The sequence below is a fragment of the Acipenser ruthenus genome, chromosome 2 (assembly GCF_902713425.1).
Source record: "Acipenser ruthenus chromosome 2, fAciRut3.2 maternal haplotype, whole genome shotgun sequence".
Taxonomy (NCBI): domain Eukaryota; kingdom Metazoa; phylum Chordata; class Actinopteri; order Acipenseriformes; family Acipenseridae; genus Acipenser; species Acipenser ruthenus.
This window is the reverse complement of record NC_081190.1, coordinates 82334642-82360354: the sequence shown is the minus strand read 5'-3', so window position 1 is coordinate 82360354 and position 25713 is coordinate 82334642. Positions and strand designations below refer to the sequence as shown.

The 25713-nt window shown below is 35.9% G+C and overlaps 1 protein-coding gene across 3 annotated transcripts in view; it reads left to right on the top strand.

Moving 5' to 3' along the window:
• LOC117409420 (follistatin-related protein 5-like) overlaps positions 1 to 25713 on the top strand; it is a 256417-nt gene that overhangs the window by 171074 nt on the left and 59630 nt on the right. For all 3 annotated transcript variants that reach the window (XM_034908687.2, XM_034015436.3, XM_034908681.2), the window contains exons 7-9: positions 8388 to 8554; positions 15883 to 16003; positions 23393 to 23554. In XM_034908687.2, the coding sequence (XP_034764578.1) occupies positions 8388 to 8554; positions 15883 to 16003; positions 23393 to 23554 (450 nt within the window). The remainder of the gene's footprint in view (positions 1 to 8387; positions 8555 to 15882; positions 16004 to 23392; positions 23555 to 25713) is intronic.

The following is a 25713-nucleotide window of genomic DNA, read 5'->3' as shown; positions in this document are numbered from 1 at the left end:
TTTTTGTTTGAATCGTCAATCAATTCTTTGATTGGACTCCACAAACATCTGTGTTATGATGTAAATGTATACATTAGGGAATGCTGTGACCTGCGCGTCTTTGCTTGCTTGTGTCTAATGTTTATACAATTGTATTAACATTATTTTCTTTTATACATATAAAGTATTTTTGATAAAAAAAAAAAAAATGTGTCAGATTTATTTCCCTACATACAAAACAGTCTTTTTATTGGGACTGTGAATTCTCAACTACCAAAATTATGAATGGAAAAGCAAAAAAAAAAAAAAAAAACTTATTAACCCCTTGATTACTGGGAGCTGACAACCCCTGGCCTTAAAAAATAAAATTGCCTTGCTCTGCTCGGCACACGCTACTATTTTCTGTTTTCATAGGTTAGCATCTCTGTGCAAGAAAAGCACATCCACATATTGCCAGATGATTGCCCCCAGCTGAATGTAATCAATATGTTTGTTACCTTGATGCTGTATACTGTACTTTATATTGGTAGGCATCCAAATCATGTATTAATACACATGGATAAAGCGATAAATAAAAACACATAATTGGCATATAAACCCCATAGACCTTGAGGGAATACATATTGCTTTGGATCACTTTCAAATGTCAGTGACTGTTGAAAATGTCACCCATAGGACTGATGTTAAGTCAGTCATCACTAGATAATATGTTGCCGTCACTGAGTAGACAGATCATAGATTGGGAAAAAAAGATGGTCCTTATCTCAAATTAATTCACCCAACATGAAGTGAAATGAAATTGGAACTTTAAAGGCTTTCTTTACAGAAGGGATATCAGAGATTTACCTGAAATACCAACTGTGAGATAAAGAAGTGCTGGAGGAATAAAGATTCATGACCATCTGTGGCAAAGTGGTTTGCAGTGCGCAGGTGTAGCGGTGATGCAGTGCTCAAGAGAATGACAACAACAATGTTATTGGTGAAATCATGATTTATTTGTAATTCAAAGTCACTTAACAACAGTAAATAATAATGTTAAAGGGGAACACAATGATGTGTATTGCTCAGTAAAACCACAGGGTTCAGTCCCGAAACAATAAACACAGTCTTTAATACACCCACAATATACAAACACACTCACAGTCCAAAGTGAGTGCTGTAGTGCTCGAGGTGCAAATACTGTTAATCGTGAAACAAGTGCAGTGTTGTCTGGGTTTTGTGCTGGCCTGTAGCGACAGCTCCGGATCGTATTAGCCGTCTAATAACAACAAACAAGTATATATTTAGACACGACAAAACAAACAAAACACTCATGATTGACAATACAGTTCTGCATCCGGTTTAGCTTTAACCATAATAAAGGAACAGATCACCACGCTACGTCTCCTTAAGTACCGTCAATCATGCCCTATGTTCCGTAGCGCCACACCCTTTCTAGATGGCCGACTTCCACCTAACCCTGGGAATGAATTGTCTGGCCATCCAGTCCAGGGCACTCTGTTCCCTTTACACAACACCCTCACAGGTGAGGAGGGAGATTTATCACCAAGAATCATTTTGTCTCTGTCACACCAAAATCAGCGTTATTCCGTAATTAAAATAAAAAGGCTAAAACTGAATACTAAAGTTCTCCGACAGCATAGAAAATCCGTGTTTTTCCACGTTATTCCACAGCAAATGGATTCCTAGGATCCCTGCTGATAAGCCTAATTACTGTTGACAGCCCCTGAAGCATTTGTCATATTCTATAAGATACACAAGGTCAACCTTATTGTTTCAATATTTCGCCTAATTATTTTACAAGTCATCGTTTCTTGCCCTTCATGTTAACTGTAACGATAATATTCTAATGTCATGCAACACTGAAGGAATTAGTCTCATTAATGACATTTACAATCATTTAGCATACTGAATATGCATAATCCCCATGAGACATAGTACTAAGTGCTGCATCATAAATTAGATCTGTAACATCTAGCAACATCAATACTATACACGTCCAGACTAATTGATTCTCCATTTGATCTGCTTGTATTGGCATCAGAGATAGTAGGTGTTAGATTTGCATGATAACTAAGCCTTCATAACTGTTTTAAATGCAAACTTTGATTTGCTTTCAGCCATTTTTCAGATCCAGGGCCTCATCTGCCATCATTTTAGTAAGAGCATTAAAAGGCGTAGGCCCTACACAAGTTGTGTGCTTTATTTCTTGCATACAAATGTCCTTTTTAAGTCTGGCTTCGAACTGGTGGAAATTAATCTTTATCATTGTTGCTACCCTCCACCAGTTCATGTTTACACTCCATGCTGCAACAGTATAATTACAGTATGACAAGTGGAACCTGTGCACTGGCACATTGGGTTTACTAAATATCTTTATATCAGGATAGGTAATAATCCCCTCTTCAAGTGCATTGGTACCCCCAATGTTATCTATTTCCTTGCAAGACTGGTGAGGCGTTGAACATTTTACCAGTTGTGTCAGTCATCAAGTCGCACACCTGGTAGTTTGCTATCGGCAGATTTGACAAAATATATGTTTCTATCTGAAAAGGACAAATGGTAGGGTAAGTTGTATTAACAATTTTATTAATTTAATTGTTAAAGTGAAAGTTAATGTGTTGAGAACAGCTCCAGGAGATAAATTAAAACTGACAGAGGTATTAAAAAGTTCTAATGAAAAGGCACAGAGGACATGGAATCTGATTTTAATTATGTTTACCATGAAAATGGAAAGTAGTCACCCTGGTGGTGCACAGCAGACTAAGGATGTGCAAAGTTGTTAATGTGACATATGATAACAGGGATTCAGAGATTGTTTTTGGTTCAGACATGCATAGAGAGGTTATTATATGCTGTGATTCAGATTGTACATAATTAGCATACACAGTATACTGTAATGTACAGTGGTCAATGTTATCAGTACAATGCAGGGATTTCCTGTGATTTACATGCAACTTTATTATATTAAAACTGAAGACTGTACATAGAAAAGAAGATTTTACAGCTTTGGAGAAAGCTTTGCTTTACCTTCACAGCCCAGTACTCCGTTCTCTCAGTGCATGACTAAAGAGCAGGTGCCATATCTTAGCATTCTAATATCAAATTCAAGGTACCAGTACATTTTAATCCACATCTCATTGATGTAATTTAGGGTTGGATTGCTGATTACTTTGGTGCCAAAACTTCTTCCACTGCTGGCTTCAACTTCGCCAGTGACTGACTTCAGACTGCCGATGTGCAACAAAAGCAGAATTACAACGTGCAGGAAAGGGGGTGACATTTTGCTGTGGGAGAGCTAGTGTGGGTTTACGGGCCCTGAAGAAAGAAAAGTCTCTGCATGAAACTGGACAGTATGTGGGTCGGACCCTACAGGGTATTGGATCGCCTGGACGAGGTGGTGTACCGGGTACAAATGCCACGTCTCAGTCGCCGCCTCATCCTGCATCGAGATCGGCTGGCTCCATACCATGATGAACAGAAGCTCATTTTTGCTTTTCTGTTGATTTTGCTCATTTGGTTCTCCGTTGCTGAAAATAAGTGTCCTAAGCATACATAGTTATTGACTTCTTCAAACTTGATCCCATTGACTTCAATTCCTTGTGGAGGTATATTTATTGGAGGTATATTTATTGAACATGACTTGAGTCTTCTTCAGGTTAATTTTCAAACCTGCTTTGATGCTAGCCTTGTGTAGTTCTTGTATTCTTGTTTGTAATTCTTCTGGGCACGTTGTACATATGAGGATGTCATCAGCAAATCGTATGGGATTCAGGCTCCATTGATCTTCAGCCCCTTATTTTCCCAATCCAGTGTTTTGAAAATGTCTTCTAGGGTGGCCGTGAAGAGCTTTGGGGAAATTGTATCTCCTTGATGAATTCCTTTTTTGAGCTTGATTTAGTCGCTGTTTCTAAAGTCTTACTGTGGATGTTGCATTATTGTATATGGTGCTGATCAAGTCTCTGTATGTTTTCTCAATTCCTTGTTTTTTCAGAGAACTTAATACTGATGTTGTGTAAACAGAGTCAAAGGCTTTTTCATATTCGATGGATCCCAAGCAATATGGTAGTTTGTACTCTTTGCTGGTTTGAATCACATGCCGTACAACTTGAAGGTGATCCATTGTGCTAAATCCACTCCTGAATCATGCTTGCTCATTTGATTGTGCCGAGTCAAATTTATCTAGAAGTCTGTTGGTTAGTATCTTGGAAAAATTATAGATTATATGAAGTAAGCTGATAGGTCTGTAGTCCTTGAGGTCTTCTTTATCTCCTTTCTTATCAAAAGTATCACTGATGCGTTGTTCCAGTCGTTTGGTACTTTCTTTTGCTTAATACAATCTGTAAAAATATGCTACAGTATTTTTGTCAGTTCTTCACCTCCTTCTTTCACGATGTCAATCATTATGCTGTCTTCTCCAGGTGCCTTTCCTGTCTTCATATGTTTGATATCATGTTTCACTTCTTCCGGTAGAACGTCTGGAACTTCTTCCTCGGGTTGCGTTTTTTCCGTCTCGTCTCCGTCATCTGCTATTGCTCTTTTCATCTTGATATAATTTTCTGTAAAAGTCTTCGATTCTCTTCAAAATCAATTTGCGGTTCTTGATGACAGTCCCATCCTCTTGTTTGATTGCTAAAATCTTTTTTTTCCTGACGATTAGCCTTTGTTTTGCTTTCTTCATGCTTCGTTGTTTTCAATAGTTTTCTCTACCAACCTACAGTTGAACGACCATATATCCTCAGTAATGCGCTTTCTTACTGTTTTGCAGAGCTGAATATATTCAATCTTTGACTTCAGAGCTGCTGTTTGTTTCATTTCCCCTTTTTTCCATGTATTTTGCCTCTTGCGTGACCATCTGGTCGCATTTTGTACTGTGTTCCAGCAATGTTTTTTGCTGTTTCTGCAATTTCTTGTGTCACTTCCTCATAGATTTTGTTTACCTCGGTTGCTTCATCTTTTTTCAGATCTTGAAGAGCACTGAATCTATTCTTCAGTTCCAGTTGAAACACCAGGCTTTGCTTCTGGAGTATTTCTACGTTGATTGTGTTAGATTTCATCATCACGAATTTTGCTCTCTCCAGTGCTGTGTTTAGGTGTATTTTGCATCTTCTGTAGTCATTTCCTTTTTTTTTTTTTTAATTTAGCCATTGCCAATTTTTTTTTACCCCGGTTTTCTCCCCAATTCAGTATGCCCAATTATTATCTGTATCCTCGGCTCACCCTCGCAACCCCCCCGCCGACTCGGGAAATGGTGACTGGAGCACGCGTCCTCTGAAACGTGCTCCTGCCAAGCCGTCATTTTTCTCACTGCGGATCCACAGCAATGCCACCAGACCTATAGTGCCGGAGGACAACACAGATCTGGTGGCCACAGGGGTCACTGATACGTGGTGAGCCATGGATTCGTCACAATATATATATATATTGTATGGCATGCAATTCTGACTTAATTTAATATTATACAGTATATTGCAATTTATAAATGTATGCCTGGTTTTTACTTTGGCCTACATAAGGCTTTTATTAAGACTGGTATTTCATGCCCTCCAGGAGTATAACAAATTGATGCACTATTTCCCTTTGCTCTAAATTGAAGACCAATACTCATTACCCAGGAGAAAAATTAAAAGCACACAGATTCTGTAATGACTGAAAAGGGATTTAAAGAAACAACAACAACAAAAACAATCTGGTCAAGGTGCATTTTATAATTAATTTACTTATCTACAAAGAGCACCATATTAAGCAAATATTAAGGTTTTGATACATGTTTTTAATTTAATAATGATCAAAAGCTTTCTTGCTGTTCTTTAAATGATTTGATAATCAGTTTGTTGCTACAGTAATCATTGCTGTCTGGTCACTTTAGTTTAATTATCTAAGAGAACTAAAAGGCAGACAACTGTAGAATAAAAATGAATATGTTATGCTGTGCATAAGCTGAAACCTCCTTATATACCACTTTCATACGTGGTGAATCTAAATTCACTTGAGAAACAGCGATGGTGGAGAACAGCTATCACACAGTTGCAGCATGATGTGCTCCAAATAACTTCCACTTTCGTCTAATGGGCGACTGTCTACTATTATTCAAAGAGTTTAATCTATATGCCGTTCAAAGTGATTTCCATTTCTTCAAATACAGCACCCATTCCTGGCAAGATGTTGTAAACAACTGATCACAGTATTATTACTGCAGAGGCTTTCATGGAATTTAGCAATAAGCTCTTAAAGCTGCAGCGGCATTGTTGGCATACAGTAATTAATACATACCTGTCAACACTGAGTTTCAAAATAAGGGAGCTTTTGTAAACTGAAATCTTAGTTGCCTAAATTGAAGTGAATACCTACATAAGACAAATGCATACAACTATTCCACTTATTACTTCCTTCTAATTGTTTTTAAAAAGAAAAATATCAAACCAAAAAACAACCAGGGCATGCTTCACAGTCAGATTTTCTTGGCCCCTGTGGTTCTTATTGTACTGTAGTTGTAGATGGCTTATTTGGAAGCAGCCTATACAGTAAACAGGTCCAGTTGGCGTTTTGCTTTCATCACACAACAAACCTAAAGACCTCATCACCAGACGAGCTATGGCACCTACTTTATAACAAAAAAACTCCACTGTATAAGTCCATCATAAACAAATATATTAAAAAAGCCAAAATACATAACAATGTGGTATTGCAACATTATTCATTACACTGCACATATGTTGCGGATCAATAATACCAATGTCGGTAACATTTCATTGTTAAATATCTTCTATTTTAAATGAACACACTACTGCTGTATATAAACACATGTTCTCAATCAATCTGAATTTCTAAAGCAATGATGATGCTGAAATTGTAATATAAATGCTTATCTTTCACTATCTGTTAGACTGTCCTGCAGAATACTTTGCAATGTGTGAGTCTGGTGACATGTCTACTACAGATGTGCTGAACTCGTCACAACATGCAAAGGTCTCTGCATATGTAACTTTCTTGATCTCCGTTTTTCCTTTGGCAACGGAATATGTTATTGAAGTGCTGTTTTTGTGATCTCTTGTGCTTATCCCACCATGCTTGTTCCAACGTTGCTTAGGATTATGTGAGAATATGGTGTGGTCCAAGAGGCTTGACATTTGGATCAATATTTTTGTTTTTTTTTACCGGACCAGGGGGGCTTATCACACACGCAGCCATCGTAGATGGTCAACTACTGAATGCATGCCTGCCCAGAGCAGACAGGGATTGCAGTAACCACAGACTGAACATTACTTTTGCAGAAATTAAAGGTTTGCTGACATAAAGGGGTTTAACAGTAGAGTTTTGAGCAAAATACGGGAGAAAATCTGTCCCAGTTGTCCTAGAGATGTGTCCAAAAAACAGGAGAGTCCTGCCAAATAAGGGAGAGTTGACAGATCTGGTAATACAGGAAAAACTACAGCGCTTATTCACTGTTCCAAGGTCTGCATGTCTGTGTTGGACATGTCTAACCTGTTAATGCCTTGTATAGCACAGATGTTTGCTTCCCCGTATGCATCACAGTGAATGCTGTGAAAATGCTGTACTGTATGTAGCAAACAGTATGTTCCAGCTATACCTACCAAGGGTTAGTGCACAGTGATTACTATGTTTTCTCCACCATTTTTGTTATAACTACCTTGTGCATGGTGCTAGCCTTGTGTATCATCTGCAGGTAAAGCAAAACCAAGGACTTTCAAATAGTCTTTTCTGCACTAAAATTCAGCTTAAGCAGCTTATTCAACTCCCCAGTGTGTGACAGGATACAGACCATGAAGGACATTATTCTGAAAATGGTGAAAGCTAGTTGGTGTTTGCAAGAAAAAAATGTCAGTGATGGATCCAACCTCATCACCCCACTGTGTTATGAAAAAATAAATAATTGCATAACTTTAATTGATTATGCTTTTCCATTCCAATAATGTATGTACACAAGTTGTGCACAAAGAAGTAAATATGCAAATGGTCTAATGTTTTGAGAAGAAAACTAAAGATCCCATCATAGCCATTGACACTTTGTGACCTTGAACAAGCCTTCCAGCTGTAAAATTGTGTAAAAACAGTATCCTGCTGGAATTGAGAAATTGCTTCTCAGTGAGGCTATGCTGGATAAATACTTCTGAAATAAATGGGAAAGAGAGGTAATGCCTAGGGTTGCCACTGCGGGTAAAAATGAGTGTCACTTTCTATCCACATTTGTAGAAGTTTTAGAAAAAACGCTGACTCAAAATGTGTGCATAGATACACCCCTTAAAAATACATTTGGTCTTAGAGGATAAGGACCCTCTGTATGTGTGTGCATTTCACATCGGTCCCTCGTAGCTGCTGCCCCGGCGCTACAATACGTACAAACACATATCATCATACCACGAAAACGTACAATTTTCTTCCAACAGAGGTGCTTCAGCTGAGTCTGCAGGAAGACCAGAAAATGAGCATCACCACAGCAACAGTTGGACAGAGTGTGGTCCTGACATGTGCCATTCAGGGAACTCAGAGGCCCCCAATCTTATGGAAGCGTAACAACGTGGAGCTAAACACCTTGGATCTAGAAGATATAAATGTAAGTAGCCAGCATTCAGTAATTCAAGCTTTGATTCACTTTATAACTTTCTTGCTCAGGAAGGGGCTGTCCTACAAATGCAAGAGTCAATTCAAAGATCTGAAATAGTAGATACACTAGTTAATGTATGAATTACCAAAAACAGATTCATAATTTATAAATGAGATAGAGAGGCCCGTGTTCTTTGGCAGTTAGACATTGTCAACTAGCTATCTGCCAATGGCCATATAGCTTAATTCTGAATAAACTAAATTTCACATATTATTCACTCTGTAACAACAGGGTGTGCAGATGTAGGTGGAAACACATACTGTACAGTATGTGGTTTGTATGATTCCTTTTTTTTTTTATTCCAGCTGGATGTACAATATTGTCGTCCCAATCATAATGTTTTGTTTGGTTCTCTCAAGACAAATTAATTTGACAGGGAGTTTTTCATACAATATTTAAGCAGAATGTTAAAAGTGATGTTTAAACCTATAAATAGACAGAAGGCAGTTAAATATACATTGCTCTAAAAAGTTATTTTTGTTTCCTCATATTTAAATCATACCACTTTCATACCAAAGGGACAGTAATTTTATTATTATTATTATTATTATTATTTATTTCTTAGCAGACGCCCTTATCCAGGGCGACTTACAATCGCAAGCAAATACAAATACATTCAAGTGTTACAATATAAGTCATACAATAAGAACAAGAAATACAATAATTCTCAAGTGTGACAAACCACAATTCAATAATACAGCAGATAATAGTGAAAGTTACATCAGGATATGATTAAGTAGTGATAGTTACATCAGGATATGATTAAGTACAAAATACTACAGATTAAACACTTGGGAGATTACAATATTCTGAGGTACAGGATTAAATGCAGTAAAATAGGGGGCAGATAAGAGCAAAATAAAGCATATTTAAATGAAGGGTGATAGTGTCCCAGGATACAACAGAGGAGTTCTACAGGTGCTGTTTGAAGAGGTGAGTCTTAAGGAGGCGCCGGAATGTGGTCAGGGACTGGGCAGTCCTGACATCTGTAGGAAGGTCGTTCCACCACTGCGGAGCAAGGGTGGAGAAGGAGCGGGCTCGGGAGGCAGGGGAGCGTAGCGGAGGTAGAGCCAGTCTTCTAGTGCAGGCGGAGCGGAGAGGTCGAGTGGGGGTGTAGGGAGAGATGAGGGTCTGGAGGTAGCTGGTATTTATGTTTTATAAATATATTTTCCTCTGTTTTAAAGGAAAGGTGTCATTAAGTCTTTCTAATCTTAACTGAATTCTGCTCCCTTTGTCAGTCATGCATGTTTTTCATCTTTGTTATTCATCTTTGTACCCCCACTATGTATAAAATTCACAGCACATTAACAGCCCTAGGTTGATACCATGGTTACAAGCCACTTTCTTTTTTCTCTTTTAAGCCTACTAACAAATTATGTTAATGTCCGTTTGACAGTTCATCTTATAAATGTAATATAACACATAAGCCAGTATGAATGTGTTATATTACATTTATAAGTGAATCAGTTGTATCACTATTCCAGCCTTCCTGTAACAGTGGGATTTAAAACATCCTCTAAGCTTACAGGATACAGTACAATGTCTAATTGAAATGTGTTGGATGACCACATATTAACAACATAGTTCTGGCTACATTTGTTGGAACTAACGGAACAAATTACATAAAACAATGTATATTTTAGGGATTAAAAAAAAGCTCTACACTTATGTTCAAATTAGCCAATACTGGTAGCCTCCTGACAATTGGTGGTCCAGCATTTAGCTTTGCAAATTACGACATGTATAAAAATGATTATTGATTACAATGAAAGATACAGATGTGATCATTTATAGATGTGATAATTTATAACAAAAAAACCCCAAAATTATCACATAAAGAGATGTAAGAAGTTTAAAGATTCGCCGGATGTTCTTAAATTCCAAATAATTCTGCTAGAAAGGCATCTATTTTGGACTTCTGGACAGTTTACTGCATTGTCCTTTTAAGCCAGTACAAAGTATTAGGACATAGATAGGTTCCCTCGTTGTAGTCCATCTCAAAACCAAGCTGAAAAAATGTTGCATAAAATAAGGACCAGGTGTCTTCAAAATGTGTTATGTGGTTATTACAAATGAGTTTACACTAAATAGAAAGTATTTGTAATGCCATACCTGAGAAAAATAAGAGTCTAATATTGTTACTGACAAATGAGACAGACTTCATAACACAAAATAATTATTTACAAGTTCATCTCAGTCTGAGGTAAAAACAAATATATATATATATATATATATATATATATATATATATATATATATATATATAGAAGTTGTAAGTTAATACATTGTGCAAAATAAATGTTGGCAGTTAATTATAAAAAAAAAGTGTTTGTTTTTCTAAACTTTAGAGTTCTGCTGTGTTTTATGCATGAGACGGCACCTGTACACACAATAAGAATTTGGACAAATCTGTAACTGTGATTTCTTGAGTTCTCAAATATTAGGTATAATATAAGATATTATTAGGGTGTCTGATTTTCGGGTGAAATTTTTCCAAATTCAGGTGAATGCTTTTTTAAAAATCGGGTAGAATTATTTAAACAATCGGGTGAAATCAGGTGGATTTTTTATATATAATCAAGAAAGAATAAATATTCGGTTAGAAAGCAGGTTTTATTTAGAGAGAAATAAACAAATAATTAAGCACAAAGTGTTGACAACAAAGTTTCACACATTGGGGTATGCAAACTGTTGACGACATCTATCACTCTCCCCTCTCTCTCTCTCTCTTTCTCTCTCACAAACGCACACATACTGTAAATAGAGGCATTTCTCTGTTCCAATTAAGTTTTATTTTGTAGTAGAGTTGCAAGTATAATTGCACCCAGAACATACAGGAAAACTAAACAACTTTACTCCAGACTGTTTTACAAAGAGAAACGATCGACTGTTATATCTAAATGCTCTTGGCTTAAACACACACTCATAAAACAACTAACTGGGAAGAAAAGTGTGCAAAAAAAGCAAAAACCTTAAAGCTATAGTGCTGTAATTTTGAAAAATCAAAAAAATATAATATATATATATAGAGAGTACTGTGCAAAAGTTTTAGGCAGGTGTGAAAAAATGCTGTAAAGTAAAAATGCTTTCAAAAATAGACATGTTAATAGATTATATTTATCAATTAACTAAATGCAAAGTGAGTGAACAGAAGAAAAATCTAAATCAAATCCATATTTGGTGTGACCAGGGACAGCACATCTGGAAACCCCTGTCTGCCTTGAAATTTCTGCCTGGGAGAGACCTTGCTGATGCAGTATAAATACCTTGTGTCTTGTTGCTGTGCTCAGTCTTGCCATGGTGTATGACTTTTGACAGTAAACTGTCTTCAGCAACCTCACCTTGTTAGCTGAGTTTGGCTGTTCCTCACCCAGTTTTATTCCTCCCACACAACTGTTTCTGTTTCAGTTAATGATTGTGTTTCAACCTACATATTGAATTGATGATCATTAGCACCTGTTTGGTATAATTGTTTAATCATACACCTGACTATATGCCTACAAAATCCCTGACTTTGTGCAAGTGTACGTAGAAGAATTGATGCTGTTTTGAAGGCAAAGGGTGGTCACACCAGATATGGATTTGATTTAGATTTTTCTTCTGTTCACTCACTTTGCATTTAGTTAATTGATAAATATAATCTATTAACATGTCTATTTTTGAAATCATTCTTACTTTACAGCATTTTTTCACACCTGCCTAAAACTTTTGCACAGTACTGTATATATATTTCTAATAGGTAAATCAGCTTACCGTTACCTGTGCCATGTGCCTATTTGGGGAGTTTTCGGGTTTAACCCGAATGTAGAAAAAAGTATTTGGGGTGGAGAAACCGGGTTAAATCGGGTAAAACCCGAAAATCAGACGACCTAGGTATTATAGAACAAGAGAAACCCTTTACTCTATTGAGTTGCATTGGGATTCCAAATCCGATTTTCCTGCGAGACCGGACTTGGTGCTGTATTGATAAAATATATTGACTCACAGCCCAGCGCAGGCTGTGATATTGACAGTAAGATAGGCTTCCTAAAACACAACCAATCAAAATGTATATAGATTTATTTGACAGCGATGAGAAATAACCTTTAGGAGGCAAAATCTAATACAGTAATGGGGTCATTGTCAAAGTACATACAAGTTTAACACTGAATTTTTAAGACAATGATGTTATCTTCTGGCATGTTAAGCAGTTTAATAAAGATACCATTTACTAATTAATGCAAAATGTATCCCAGTGTATGTATCCCCCAAACACTGTTCACATAATTGTTAGAACTACAGTGAACTTGTCTACCGATACACTATAATCTGCCCTATACAAATGTAAACTGTAAGATATACTAATAAAACATTGTATACTGATATTGGAAAGACTTATATAAGACTAACTTTTTGAAGTGTGGCAAACCATATTCTTTCATGGTTGCTCTCAATATAAATGTATATTAAGATGAAAAATACACATGGTGACTAAGTGTCTCCCACTGAATGACAACCTACCAATTAACCAGTGATTACTTCTATTCGATCCTTTAAAATACAGCCTGCCAAGGTTGTGTCTCTTCCCTCTTTTATGTAAAAGCTCTTGTTTACGGGGGAGCAGATCCTTAGGGGAAACTCTAATTAGATTTTTGTTTATGGTAAATCTATATGACTGCCCGTTTTGCTACTTTTCCCTGACTGTGCTCATTCCAGATGTAGGATTTATTTCATTTTTCTTATGACTTCCATCCTTTTTTTGCAGCCATTGCCATTCGCACGATAATGATCCCGCCCTGTCAAATACTTATTTCTCTCTCTTACCACTTTATACTGCATCATCTCATCTTTCTGCTCATTTCTGTTATCCCCCTTATCCTCCAGTATATAACCTATGCTTCAAGAGGTAGGCTTGCCAACTGATATATCACTTTATAGCATGCATATGTTAACTATTCTGTGTGTTTAAGCACTTTTTTTACATGTTGATGCAGCACCCTTCTGTTTTGTATTGAACTGTTTTACACTTATGGGATGCAGTATAAGCACTTGTCAGCTTAAAATACATTACTTCCAGAAATTTCACTGGGTATAATTTCACTTGGACACCAAGGCAAAACAAATTTGAAGGTCCCCTTACTATTGCATGAGTATTTATATGTATTCAACAGTCATACACCCTGTAGTGTTGAGATTGTAAAATATCTTTGAATTTTATTGAATATTCCCTCTCCACCTCACCCCATAATACACCAGCATAAAGGCTATTTAACTTTATAGACAAATACACAACTAAAACATGATTGTTAAATCATTAAAAATATATTTGGATTACCCACATGCAGGGACTCAGCTGCAACGAGTGCATTCTATCAAAACAACATGGAACCAGATGAAAGGCATACTTAGTAAATTATCTCTTCAAACCTACATAGGAAAACTCAAAAGGATGTAGGAAATTAACATCATAAAATCATTACATTACATAAGTTGTGTAAATGTATTAAACAACTAAATGTAGTAAAAAAAAAAAATTATTTGTAGAAAACATTCTTATTGATATGGTGCAAGATTAAAGTGTTGTATTAGCAAAAATCATAATTTGGATTTGATAAATATGTTTGAAATTTTGAAATTATACAGCATGTAGACTTCAACCACAGAAAACTCAGTATATTGGAAACACTTCTAATTATTGGACTGCTACTTTGTTATTTACATACAGCTTGATTAAGAGGATGAATGTTGCTTTAGACTGACGGCAATATACTTAAACACTCTTGTACCAATTTAAATGTATTATATAGTTTAAAAAGTGTTTTGTTTTGAACATGAAAGGTTTTAAAATAAAACAAGTTCAAATGACTTAACATTATGTGTATTTATTTGCTGGTCTGTTACTAAGGCTGCCTCCCCTGAGGGCTAGCCTTGGTGCCACAATAGCACATATGGGACTAGAACCACAGGGACAAAAGAAGAGCCATAAGACTTCACGCCTCAGTTGTCTTCCCCAGATAACAATGTCTTTGTTAATAATAAAGCTACTTCTCCACATATGCTCCACATAACACTTCATTTGAATAATTTGTATAAATTAAAATAAATCAAACATGCACCATTTAACAACACAGAACGTGCAAAAGCAAATGAATAGTCCTGCTAATATGTTTTGGTTAGATAGAGCATAACCAGTAACTTGGGCAGAATTGAAATATGAAATTGATTACAAATAAAAAGTAGTCAGAAACGTGATATTGCTGCTCTTAATACCATACAATATTTTCAACAGCATGTTCTGCTCACGCTGCAGGTAAACCGCCAAAACATTAATCTAACAGCATTCTAAGGCTGCAAATCAGAAACGGAGGTGTTGTAAAAATCTTTCTTATTCTACTACTATATAATGAATATACAGTAGACCCTGTTATCGATGTGATACAGCCACATGCAATAAGAAACAAGAAAATTCAAAAACAGAAAATCTTTGCAGACATTCAAATAATTAAACAATACTGTACAGAAAACCTTTACATTTATAGTGTGTCAACAAGAAAGAGGATAAGGAATACCAACATAGTAGGAAGCATAGACAGATATTTTGCTTCGGATACACTGTTCAGCAATAAATATGTGTCTGTAGACATGCTGTTTAATTAAAAAGATTCTGCAGTATGTATTCTGTTCAAGCTTCTGTCAAGTTATTGAATAAGAAGTTAAATCACCTTAAGTCACATGATATTCACAGGTAACACAAAAAATCATGCTTGGTATTTATTGAAGTACTTAAAATAAAAAACAGTTTATTGGAACATGATCTAAATGCTTCTTTTAAAGATTGTGCAAGGCTTAAATGTATGTTTTTTGTATAATTTGTAAAATGTTATCTCAATATTGATTTCCCTACTGCAGTATTCAAATGAAGTGTAGTTTCCTTATTGGGCTTGAGTCCTGCTTGTCCCATTATGCACCACACTATTAATGTTTGGTTTGTATGGGTTTGGAAACCCTAATTTAAAAGATATTCCACACGGCACCTTATATGTTCTGAATTGTATTTGCAGCACTTGCTTCATAACAAGGATCTAATTAACTTATTTGGATCAGCCTGTAACACAGCTATTATACAAATAGAAAATTGTTTGTAAAGGCTATTTGACAAGTATTTAAAATTGCTTCATAACTTAAGACCAGCTGTTAATTGCATAGTATTTCTTTGTTTGTCCCTTTGAGTTTCTACTAGTTTAACTGTTTAGTGTGAAGACAATAATAACTGCAAAGTGTAATTTCCTTTCCTATAGGATTTTGGAGATGATGGGTCGCTGTATATTACCAAGGTTACCACAACCCACATGGGTAACTACAGCTGTCATGCAGATGGCTATGAGAAGCTGTATCAGATTCATATTCTCCAAGTGAATGGTAAGAAACAACACACTAATTAACAATTCTGAGGGACCATATCAGTACCCTAGCACTAGACTCTGTCTAATAATAGGTACATGTGTTAAATGTTTACCAATATCAATACTTTATTAATGCTGAAAATAATTTGAGAATATATATATATATATATATATATATATATATATATATATATATATATATATATATATATATATATATATATATATATATAATTTTAGCTGAAAGAGCCAGCTGCCCAACGTTTCGATATGTTGGACATATCTTTCTCAAGGGAGCCTGTGTTTGAATCCAAACATTGGAGGTATTTATAGGTTTTTGACAGCATGACAACGACTTGTTATTGTTTACATTCAAATTCATGATTTATTCTTACATGATGTAATGGTGTTCTATATATTGTGACATCATTTTTACTTCTATCTTTGAATCTGTATTAATTCTAATTAACACTACTTTATATAAACTTATATTTTTATTATATCATGCAATGCTGGCTTTGAGGATCAGTCTAGATTTGGCCTCCCCAGCGCATCAGCATGCACAACTTTTGAATGAATTTTGTTTATTTATTTAAATGTTATATATTTATTGAAGTTAATTAGTTCATTCTTTTCTGTTGAGTCCCGCTGGCATAATCGTGTTCAGTCTATTTATCCATTTACTTTCTTTTATTCTTCTATATGTCGCATTGTCTAATTTGAGCTGTCTAATACTACAAACTTTACATCATTTATGTCATGTCCCTGACTGGTGAAGTGCTGTACTATTGGTTCATTCATTTTTTTATTTCTAATTAATGAAAGGTGGTTCTGAATTATTTTATATAAAGTAGTTCCAGTCTCTCCAACATATTTGATTTCATCACATTTTTCACAGGCTATTCCATAAACAACATTGCTATTTTTACAGTAGGTATTAGTTTTTAGTGGATATGTGGTGTTCTTATGTTTAATTATATTTTTACGTTTGTCTATGTATTTACACACTTTACATCTACTAGTGCATATGTTCGTAGAACCTATTTTGTCAATTATTCTTTTATGTTTACTGTGAACTAAAATATCACCTAAATTAGCTTCTCTTTTGAATGCTACAACTGGGGCCTTAAGAAATACTTTTTTTAATTTTTCTGAATTATGTAGAATCCACAAGTGTTTCCAAACTATCTTAGAAATATTGGGCAAAAGTTTAGAGTAAGTCATTATTAATGGGACTCTTTTGACCTTTTTATCTCTATTTTTATAATCTAGTAGATCATCTCTTTTTAGTTTATCCACTTTTCTTAACTCTGTCTCTATAATTCTTTCTTTGTATCCTCTTTTTTTAAGATTTGTTTTTAATACATTTCTTTGTTTTACATATATATTGTAACGTGGTGATTCGGTGGTGCCGTATGTTGGTGCAATAAACACAGGCAACTTCAGATAGGGTGCAACGACACTCACGATGCCCTTTATTTTGAAGGCAGGTTGCAAAAATAAAGGAAACACAAACAGAAGAAAACAAACAAAAACCTATCTTCATAAGAAGATGCTAACTATACTTTTTAGGCCAGAGGCCCTACCTACCACCTGGGACAGCTAAGCTGTTTACCCAGTGCAGTTAAACAGAAAACCAAAAAAAAAAAACAACTTCACAGAGTACCCTTCTCTTTTGACTTCCAACAAACTCACTCCTCACAGTACCACACCCAGTCTTCCCTTCCCCCAGCTGGGTAAAACCTGTCCCATTTATAGGGCTCACAATTATCAAACTACCAGCAGGTGTCAACAATAATTCAATCCAATAAGCATTACCTCATCCTGTTATGTTGAGAGCACCCTCTAGTGGCTCTGATAATGCTACACAGGGAAAATATACTTTGACAGGCGCTGGCTCACATAATGACCCTGTATGACCTTATTACAATATTATATATATATATATATATATATATATATATATATATATAAGTTTGAGAAAAAGGAAAACTGCTGTGTACCAAAATGATCAATAAGAAAAAAGAAAAAAGAAAAGGATATTTCAGGTACTTAAAAAGGTAGAATAATTGATTACAAATCAATTAATTTCAGGTACTTAAAAAGGTAGAATAATTGATTACAAATCAATTATCAGGACGTTTCGGACTACAAGTCCTTCATCGGCTGAATACAAAAAAACAGTGCTTTAAGAAGTTGATAAAAAACAAACAAGTAGTCTTTTAAACAAAATTCCAGAATGTTGATGATGATGATGATGATGATGATGATGATGACCTCAGAATAGAATGTTCATTCCAAATGGCTCCAAAGTGCCTCGTTTGAAAATAAGTTCACATTCCTTTTGTTTCCTGACAGCATTAGTTCCATAGCATTGAACCATCCCACAAATTGTGATGTCTTCTATAGTGTGGTCATTTCTGTTAAAATGTCTGGCGACAGGAAAGGTAGAGGTGTTAATTCGTATACTTCTCAGATGTTCCACGAAGCGATCAGCCAAGCATCGTTTTGTTTCACCAATATATAGCTTGTTAAATTTGATGCAGCCAATGCAATATACTATTCCTTTACTAAAGCAAGTAAAAGTATCATGGATAGTAAATGAGGATTTTGCTCCCTTAACTACTGTGTTGCTGTGAATGTATTTACAAGTTGCACAGCGTGACCTATTGCATGGAAACGTACCCTTTAAACTGTCCAGATTGGGTCGAATGTTACTGTGGACCAGATGCTCTCTTAGATTTTTGTTTCTTCAGTATGACATTAGAGGAGGGTTATTGTATTATTACAGTAACATTCGACCCAGTCTGGACAGTCTTAAGGGTACGTTTCCATGCAATAGGTCACGCTGTGCAACTTGTAAATACATTAACAGCAACAGAGTAGTTAAGGGAACTTATTTTCAAACTAGGCACTTTGGAGCCATTTGCAATGAACATTCTATTCTGAGGTCACCATCATCATCATCATCATCAACAACATTCTGGAATTTTGTTTAAAAGACTACTTGTTTGTTTTTTATCAACTTCTTAAAGCACTGTTTTTTTGTATTCAGCCGATGAAGGACTTATAGTCCGAAACGTCCTGATAATTGATTTGTAATCAATTATTCTACCTTTTTAAGTACCTGAAATATCCTTTTCTTTTTTCTTTTTCCTTTATATATATAAGACCACATAATTTTCAAAGATTTCATTTAAATGTGTTATTTAAAAAATTAAATATTGGATATTTATGTCTGTGTCGTGAAAAAAGTTTGTTTGGGGAAAAAACACTAATTTCACTATGGAACACAATTTTTGTTCCTGGGTAGTAAGTGTTATTTCCCAATTGCTTATGCCTCAAAAGTATAGAAAATGGCTATTATTCCCCACAAACTTTGCTTTTGTGACCAGGACAGTGATATTTTGAAATTTACCTATTTCCAATGAGAAAACGGGAGAATTTGTGTCTTTTCGTTCACATAAAGTCAGAAAAAAACAACATATGAATCCAAATTAACATGTATTTATACTAAAGTAATACAAAAATGACTACAAAAGATTTAGAAGTGAGTAGTTTTTCGATATTTACGATTATACTGTAAATCACTTTCACGAATCAGCCCCCAAATGTAGTCTCCCATCATGTTCTCGTTATACTGTCCTTGGTAGCGGCGTTCAAAGTGCAGTATATCCTGGTGGAAGCGCTCGCCTTGCTCCTCCGAGTACGCTCCCATGTTCTCCTTGAATTTATCAAGATGAGCATCAAGGATATGGACTTTGAGGGACATCCTACAGCCCACTGTGCCGTAGTTCTTCACCAGAGTCTCAACCAGCTCCACCTAGTTTTCGGCCTTGTGATTGCCCAGGAAGCCCCGAACCACTGCGACAAAGCTGTTCCAAGCCGCTTTCTCCTTACTAGTGAGCTTCTTGGCGAATTCATTGCACTCCAGGATCTTCTTTATCTGTGGTCCGACGAAGACACCGGCTTTGACCTTTGCCTCAGACAGCTTGGGAAGAAGTCTTGAAGGTACTTGAAGGCTGACGACTCCTTATCTAGAGCTCTGACAAATTGTTTCATAAGGCCCAATTTGATGTGCAGTGGTGGCATCAGCACCTTCCGGGGGTCCACCAGTGGATCCCACTTGATGTTGTTCCCCCCCACAGAGAACTCGGTCCGCTGTGGCCAGTCCCGTCTGTGGTAGTGTGCCTTGGTGTCCCTACTGTCCCAAAGGCAAAGATAGCAGGGAAACTTGGTAAAACCGCCTTGGAGACCCATCAGGAATGCCACCATTTTGAAGTCTCCTATGACCTTGATGCCATCTCAGAAAAATGCAGATATGTATCCACTTAGGCAGCTGGAACTAAACTGAACTGGTGGGCTTAAGGCCCCTGTATTTATACTACTATTTATATTACTGGAAAGTTCTAGAAGTTACTCCAAGTTTACTCAGCACTGAATCTATCTGGAATGTTCTGGAAAATAGGTAAATTTCAAAATATCACTGTCCTGGTCACAAAAGCAAAGTTTGTGGGGAATAATAGCCATTTTCTATACTTTTGAGGCATAAGCAATTAGGAAATAACACTTACTACCCAGGAACCAAAAAAAAAAAAAAATTGTTACACAGTGTTTTCAAACAGGATGCAAAGCCGCAAATGACTTGTATATATGCTTTTAAATGCAAATACAGCCTGAGACTTAGCTGAGAATGTGGCTTATTTTCAATAGCATTGTCACAATGTTGTGTCTTTTACTTTGTAGATGTTCTCTGCTTTTTTGTCCTATCCTCAAGTTCACCTGTAATTTTCAATCAGCACAATTGCAAATGACTGTGTTGTATTTATTGTTCTAACTCAGTTGCAGCTGCTTCACTTCAAAAACAAATTGTTAAAATAGATATATTAAGTTACATAAACAACCAGAGGTAGAGTATGTACCCGAAAGAGCTGGGTCGATGTGGTGGCAAGAGACATGACTGAATTACATTGATTTTAATTACAAAGCTAACAAGCTCTTTGAAAAAAAAATGTGGCCCACTGTAAAAGGCTTAAATTAAATACATTTCTAACTGTTTTTAGTGTTTGAGATGGGCTTGAGACTGTACCATTCATACTACTGTCTAGAACCATTTTAACACCTTCCACATGATTGGTGTCATATCATTTTAGGAGTAATAGTGTAATTGCACTACACAAATAACAAAAAGAAACTAGATACACCCCACTTATAATGGATCCTGTTAGAACAAAATTATGTTTACAACAAATGATAGATCCCTGCCAAAGTATGTGTGTTTGAAAGAGAGGATCTTTTGGTTAAAAACAAACTCAGTTGTAAAGTACACATTTCTATTCCACAGGCAGATGTTTTGCTGCATATAACATATTGATTAGACAGTAATCAATCAAGTAACAGTGTATCCAAACATTTTAATAAATCAGTTGTGTAACAAGATGAATCAATGTGGTTAATAACTCGATTTAGTTAATACTGAAACATATTAATAGCTTCAAATTAGTCACAAAGCATATTAATCATAGGTAGAGCCCTGTGAAATTATTTTTATTTGTTATCATTTTTCACTTTATTTTTCACAAATTTAGTTTTATTTCGTTTTATTACAAAACAACTCAAATAGATGTATATCAATAATAGTACAGTATACATCATGTTTTAACTACATACATCATTTTTATTGAACATTATCTGATTTTTTTTAACATTTTGACATAAACAGACCTCGCACAGAAAAATGATTTAGTTACCATAATTTCTCATTAGCAACAGAAAGTCTGTGAGGAAAGAAGTTGTGGCAAAAGGCCAATCTTGCAGCTCTCCGTAGCTCAAAATAGAATGCAGTGAGTTTACCCGGCAATTTCTGATTATCAGTCACACATAACATAAGCAAGAAGCTCAGACCCCCATAATTGCTAAAGATTCATTTTGGAATATGAAAGCAAATCAAATCATCCACTGATAAGGCCTTCCTGATCCATTTTACTCAAAGTGTTCACTAAGTTTGTGAAATTTATAACGTTTAATCCCCTGTGGCAGGGCAGAGCCCTGCTGGTAAACATGTGACAGGGCACAGCCATGCTGGTAAATGTATTATTATGATTTAAAAGTGTATTGTTTATTGTTAATAATCTTAGAAAGATGCATGTTCAAAGTAAAATTCAAGTATGATTATTGCCTTGAATTTATATATGCAAATTGGGCATTTAGAGAAGTAATTCCTTGTAAAATGTACTGTACATGATCATTTAATAATGGTCTTGAGGTGTGGGGGGGGTGGCCCCTCTATTAAACATGCAACTCATTTTAGGGGTAAATCGCTGCAGTGGTCCTCATCATTAGGGTACTAGTTTCTGCCTGTTGATTATCTACTAGTACATTTCTTCTATGGAAGATGAGATATTGTGTGAAATCTTATGTTGTATCATCCAGTAGGTAGTTTATTCACATGGAATGACTGAATACAGTACTTAAAAAATGTCAGTTCACAAGACTTCAGAGTATTTATTATTGGTACTTTACTATTAAAGAAAAAATACTGTATGAGGTTTGCTGGTATGTGGTTGTATTGATTTAAACTCAGGTTAAGCACAATAGATAAAGCAGATGCCACTGCTAAATACTCTGTACTCCACATTGGACTGTGTGTCCCAGGCTGTGCTTTTATCAAATGAGCAAAAACCCAAATATGTTGTATTGTATTTGTAACTCCTTAGTAAATGCAGTTTTATATTCAAACATAATATTTGTTTAAACCCCAAAAGTAGTACATTGATTTACAAAATATCACAGTGTGGTGTCAGGAGATAGGATAACTTTTTTTTTGTTTTTTAACCCACTTAGTTTAACCCCTAATTGGCATTAGTTAACATCACAAAACCATCACATAATCTGTCACAACGCATTTCAGTATAATCATGTGGGAGGTCCATGACTGAATGGCAGGGGGTTTTCAGGTTAGGATTGGGGGAAGCTCTGTTGACTCCTGTCGGCAACATGCCTATGGTAATTTGATTTATCCCAGAATGACCTCATACAAATATTGTGTTTGTGAGATAAAATTGCAGTTGGTAAAGAAATCCTAATTGATTGCTCAATATTGTTTTTACTAAGCTGGCCTAACAGCTGCAGCATAAAGTACAAAGAATGGCCCTTCTCAAATGAATAGATCTTGGTAGTGGCAGATAACTCTATTGGCCATGCTAAATGAAGGCATTTTACTTACATATCTGCAGGAAATGTGCTTCATCCCATACAAAATCTGTTAGTTTACAGAGCAAGAAGTAAATTGGGAGCTTGGCATCCACATACTAAAATCTGTCACCTTGGCAGAGGCTGCTTTTTGGTGTTCAGTTCTGTTCGACTTCGATGCCTGCTGACTTTGTAATTTTTTTTTTCCATGCAGTTCCACCTGTCATCCAGGTCTACCCAGAAAGCCAAGCCAGAGAGCCAGGTGTAACTGCTAGCCTCAGGTGCCATGCAGAAGGCATCCCTAACCCTCAACTTGCCTGGTTGAAGAATGGCATTGATATAACACCAAAATTATCAAAACAGCTAACTTTACAGGGTAAGTTGTTTAAATCAATGTTTTCTTTTTGATATTTGCAATACTTTCGTATTTTGTTAGGGATTTTAATATTGTACTACTTTCTTGCTAATAAACCTTGACATTGCTTTATGTCTTGAGATTTGACTGCATTGATTTTACTGTGTAACCTAACCAAATCTGGCACTATTCTTCTAATATCTGATAACTGTCAGATTCTCTATATGCAGGGGTTCACATAACATGTACACAGGTACGCATCTGTACTAATAAAAATAAATATGGACTTCCATATTGTTATCATTTTAACAGTAAAGCATGGGCAAGAATGAAAGAGTACTTCAATCAGCCTGGTGTTACAGTACAGGAGTTCTGGAGTAGTATGTACCAGTTTGCAGAGAACTACAAGCCTCTGGCTGTAGTTGCTTTGCTTTTCTTGTCCCTGTTCCCTACTATGGTGCTGTGTGAGAGGGCATTCAAAAACAAGCACCAAAACCGCCTAACTGAAGCTAACCTGGAAGCTCTGCTCTTAGTTTCACAAGACACCTGTGAGCCTGCATACTTTCCATTTAAAGAACTATCAAATCCACACGCAGTTCATAAACACAGCTTTTGGCACTATAGTTCATGGGGTTAAAATGAACCATTTAATTACTATAGCAATTTTTTTTTGTCTTATACAAATATGCATAGTTTGTTTTCTATCCAATATATTGCAATTCTGAGCTTTTTAATCTCGAGACCCATTGTGAAATGTGTAGCTTATTTTTTTCAAGATAGAATTTCGGAGTGATCACAAGTTTAAGCAGAATCAGTTTTTTTTATCTAAAAAGTGTGTTCTGATACTAACTCGTGCTATTCTTTTTACTGTGCAAGTTTTGTGCAAAACAAGTTTAAAAGTCAAAGTTTTAGAAAGTTTTAGGTTACTGTTAGTTTTTTGTTTGTTTCTTTGTTGCTATATTTCTGTACAAGCCAGTAAATTCTGGACTTATTTGCATATTTCTATGCCCTTGTTTAACATGGTGTGGCAGGGCGAGGAACCCTGCACATGAGAAGGGGGCGGGGCAAAGCCCTGCCATAAATGTATTATTTATTTTTAGAACGGGGTACCCCTCTGCCCCTGTGCAATTTATTATTTTGTATTTATTTTGTTGTATTATTGTTGTTGTTGTTGTTGTTGTTGTTGTTGTTGTTGTTGTTTTAAATGGGACAGCGAAGAGCCGTAGGTTTTGTTTGGCAGCGTGGATGGGAAGCCCCATCCTCAATTTAAAAATCTTGTGTAAAAGGTGGCCATCTCCCGAATTATAAGTGATTAATTTGTTGCTAATCGGGAGATGGTCACCTGCATATTATCCTGCAGTTCTTCCTGCTCTGGGTGGGTGTTAAGAAGAGGAGAGAACCAGAGCAGAGGAGACGACAGAAACAAAACTAAACGAAACTAAAATAAAATAAATCTAGGAACAGTGAAGGCGATTTGCCCAGCCTGACCTGGAATACTTATTTTCTTTTTGTGTTCGTAATTATTTTGGTTTTATTTTCACTCTCTGAGCAGTATTTGTTTTGTTAAAACCTTTTATTTTATTTATTTTTCTTATTTAAAAATAAACTGCGCACAGGCATGTCTTTTGCCCTGCAGTACTTGCCATTGTTTCCTTCCTGCTTCTGGCCTGACGTCACCTCGTCAGTCATCCTGTCACACATGGGTATATTTATGATTTGTTATGTGGTTTTACTGTGTAAAAGCATTACTAAATGTAGCTCTGAATTGTGCAGCCAAGCGATTTGAGTGGTTTTTTTTTTTGTCTGCTAACACAGACACCCAAGTTTTACCTGTTGTCAGTGCAATAATAATAAAAAATAAACCTTTCAAGCACCTGTTTGATATCTCCAGTTTATTGTTAGACGAGCCTTAGAATTAAGATCCGATAGAGAGTGACTGTTGTAATTTAGCTTTATTACAGAAATGATTGAAAACTATTTAGATGTGTGTATGTTTATGTATTCTTTATTTTTCAAACGATGAGGTCACCAAAGGAAATTGTTTGAGAACCACTGTGTTAGGCAATTGAAATACAGTAAAACTTGACAGAGGGTGATTTAAGGTTATAGAGGTGTGTGCAATAAATACAGAATCCCAGCCCATTTTGAGACTGCTAGCCTAAAAATGGATGGGATTCCAT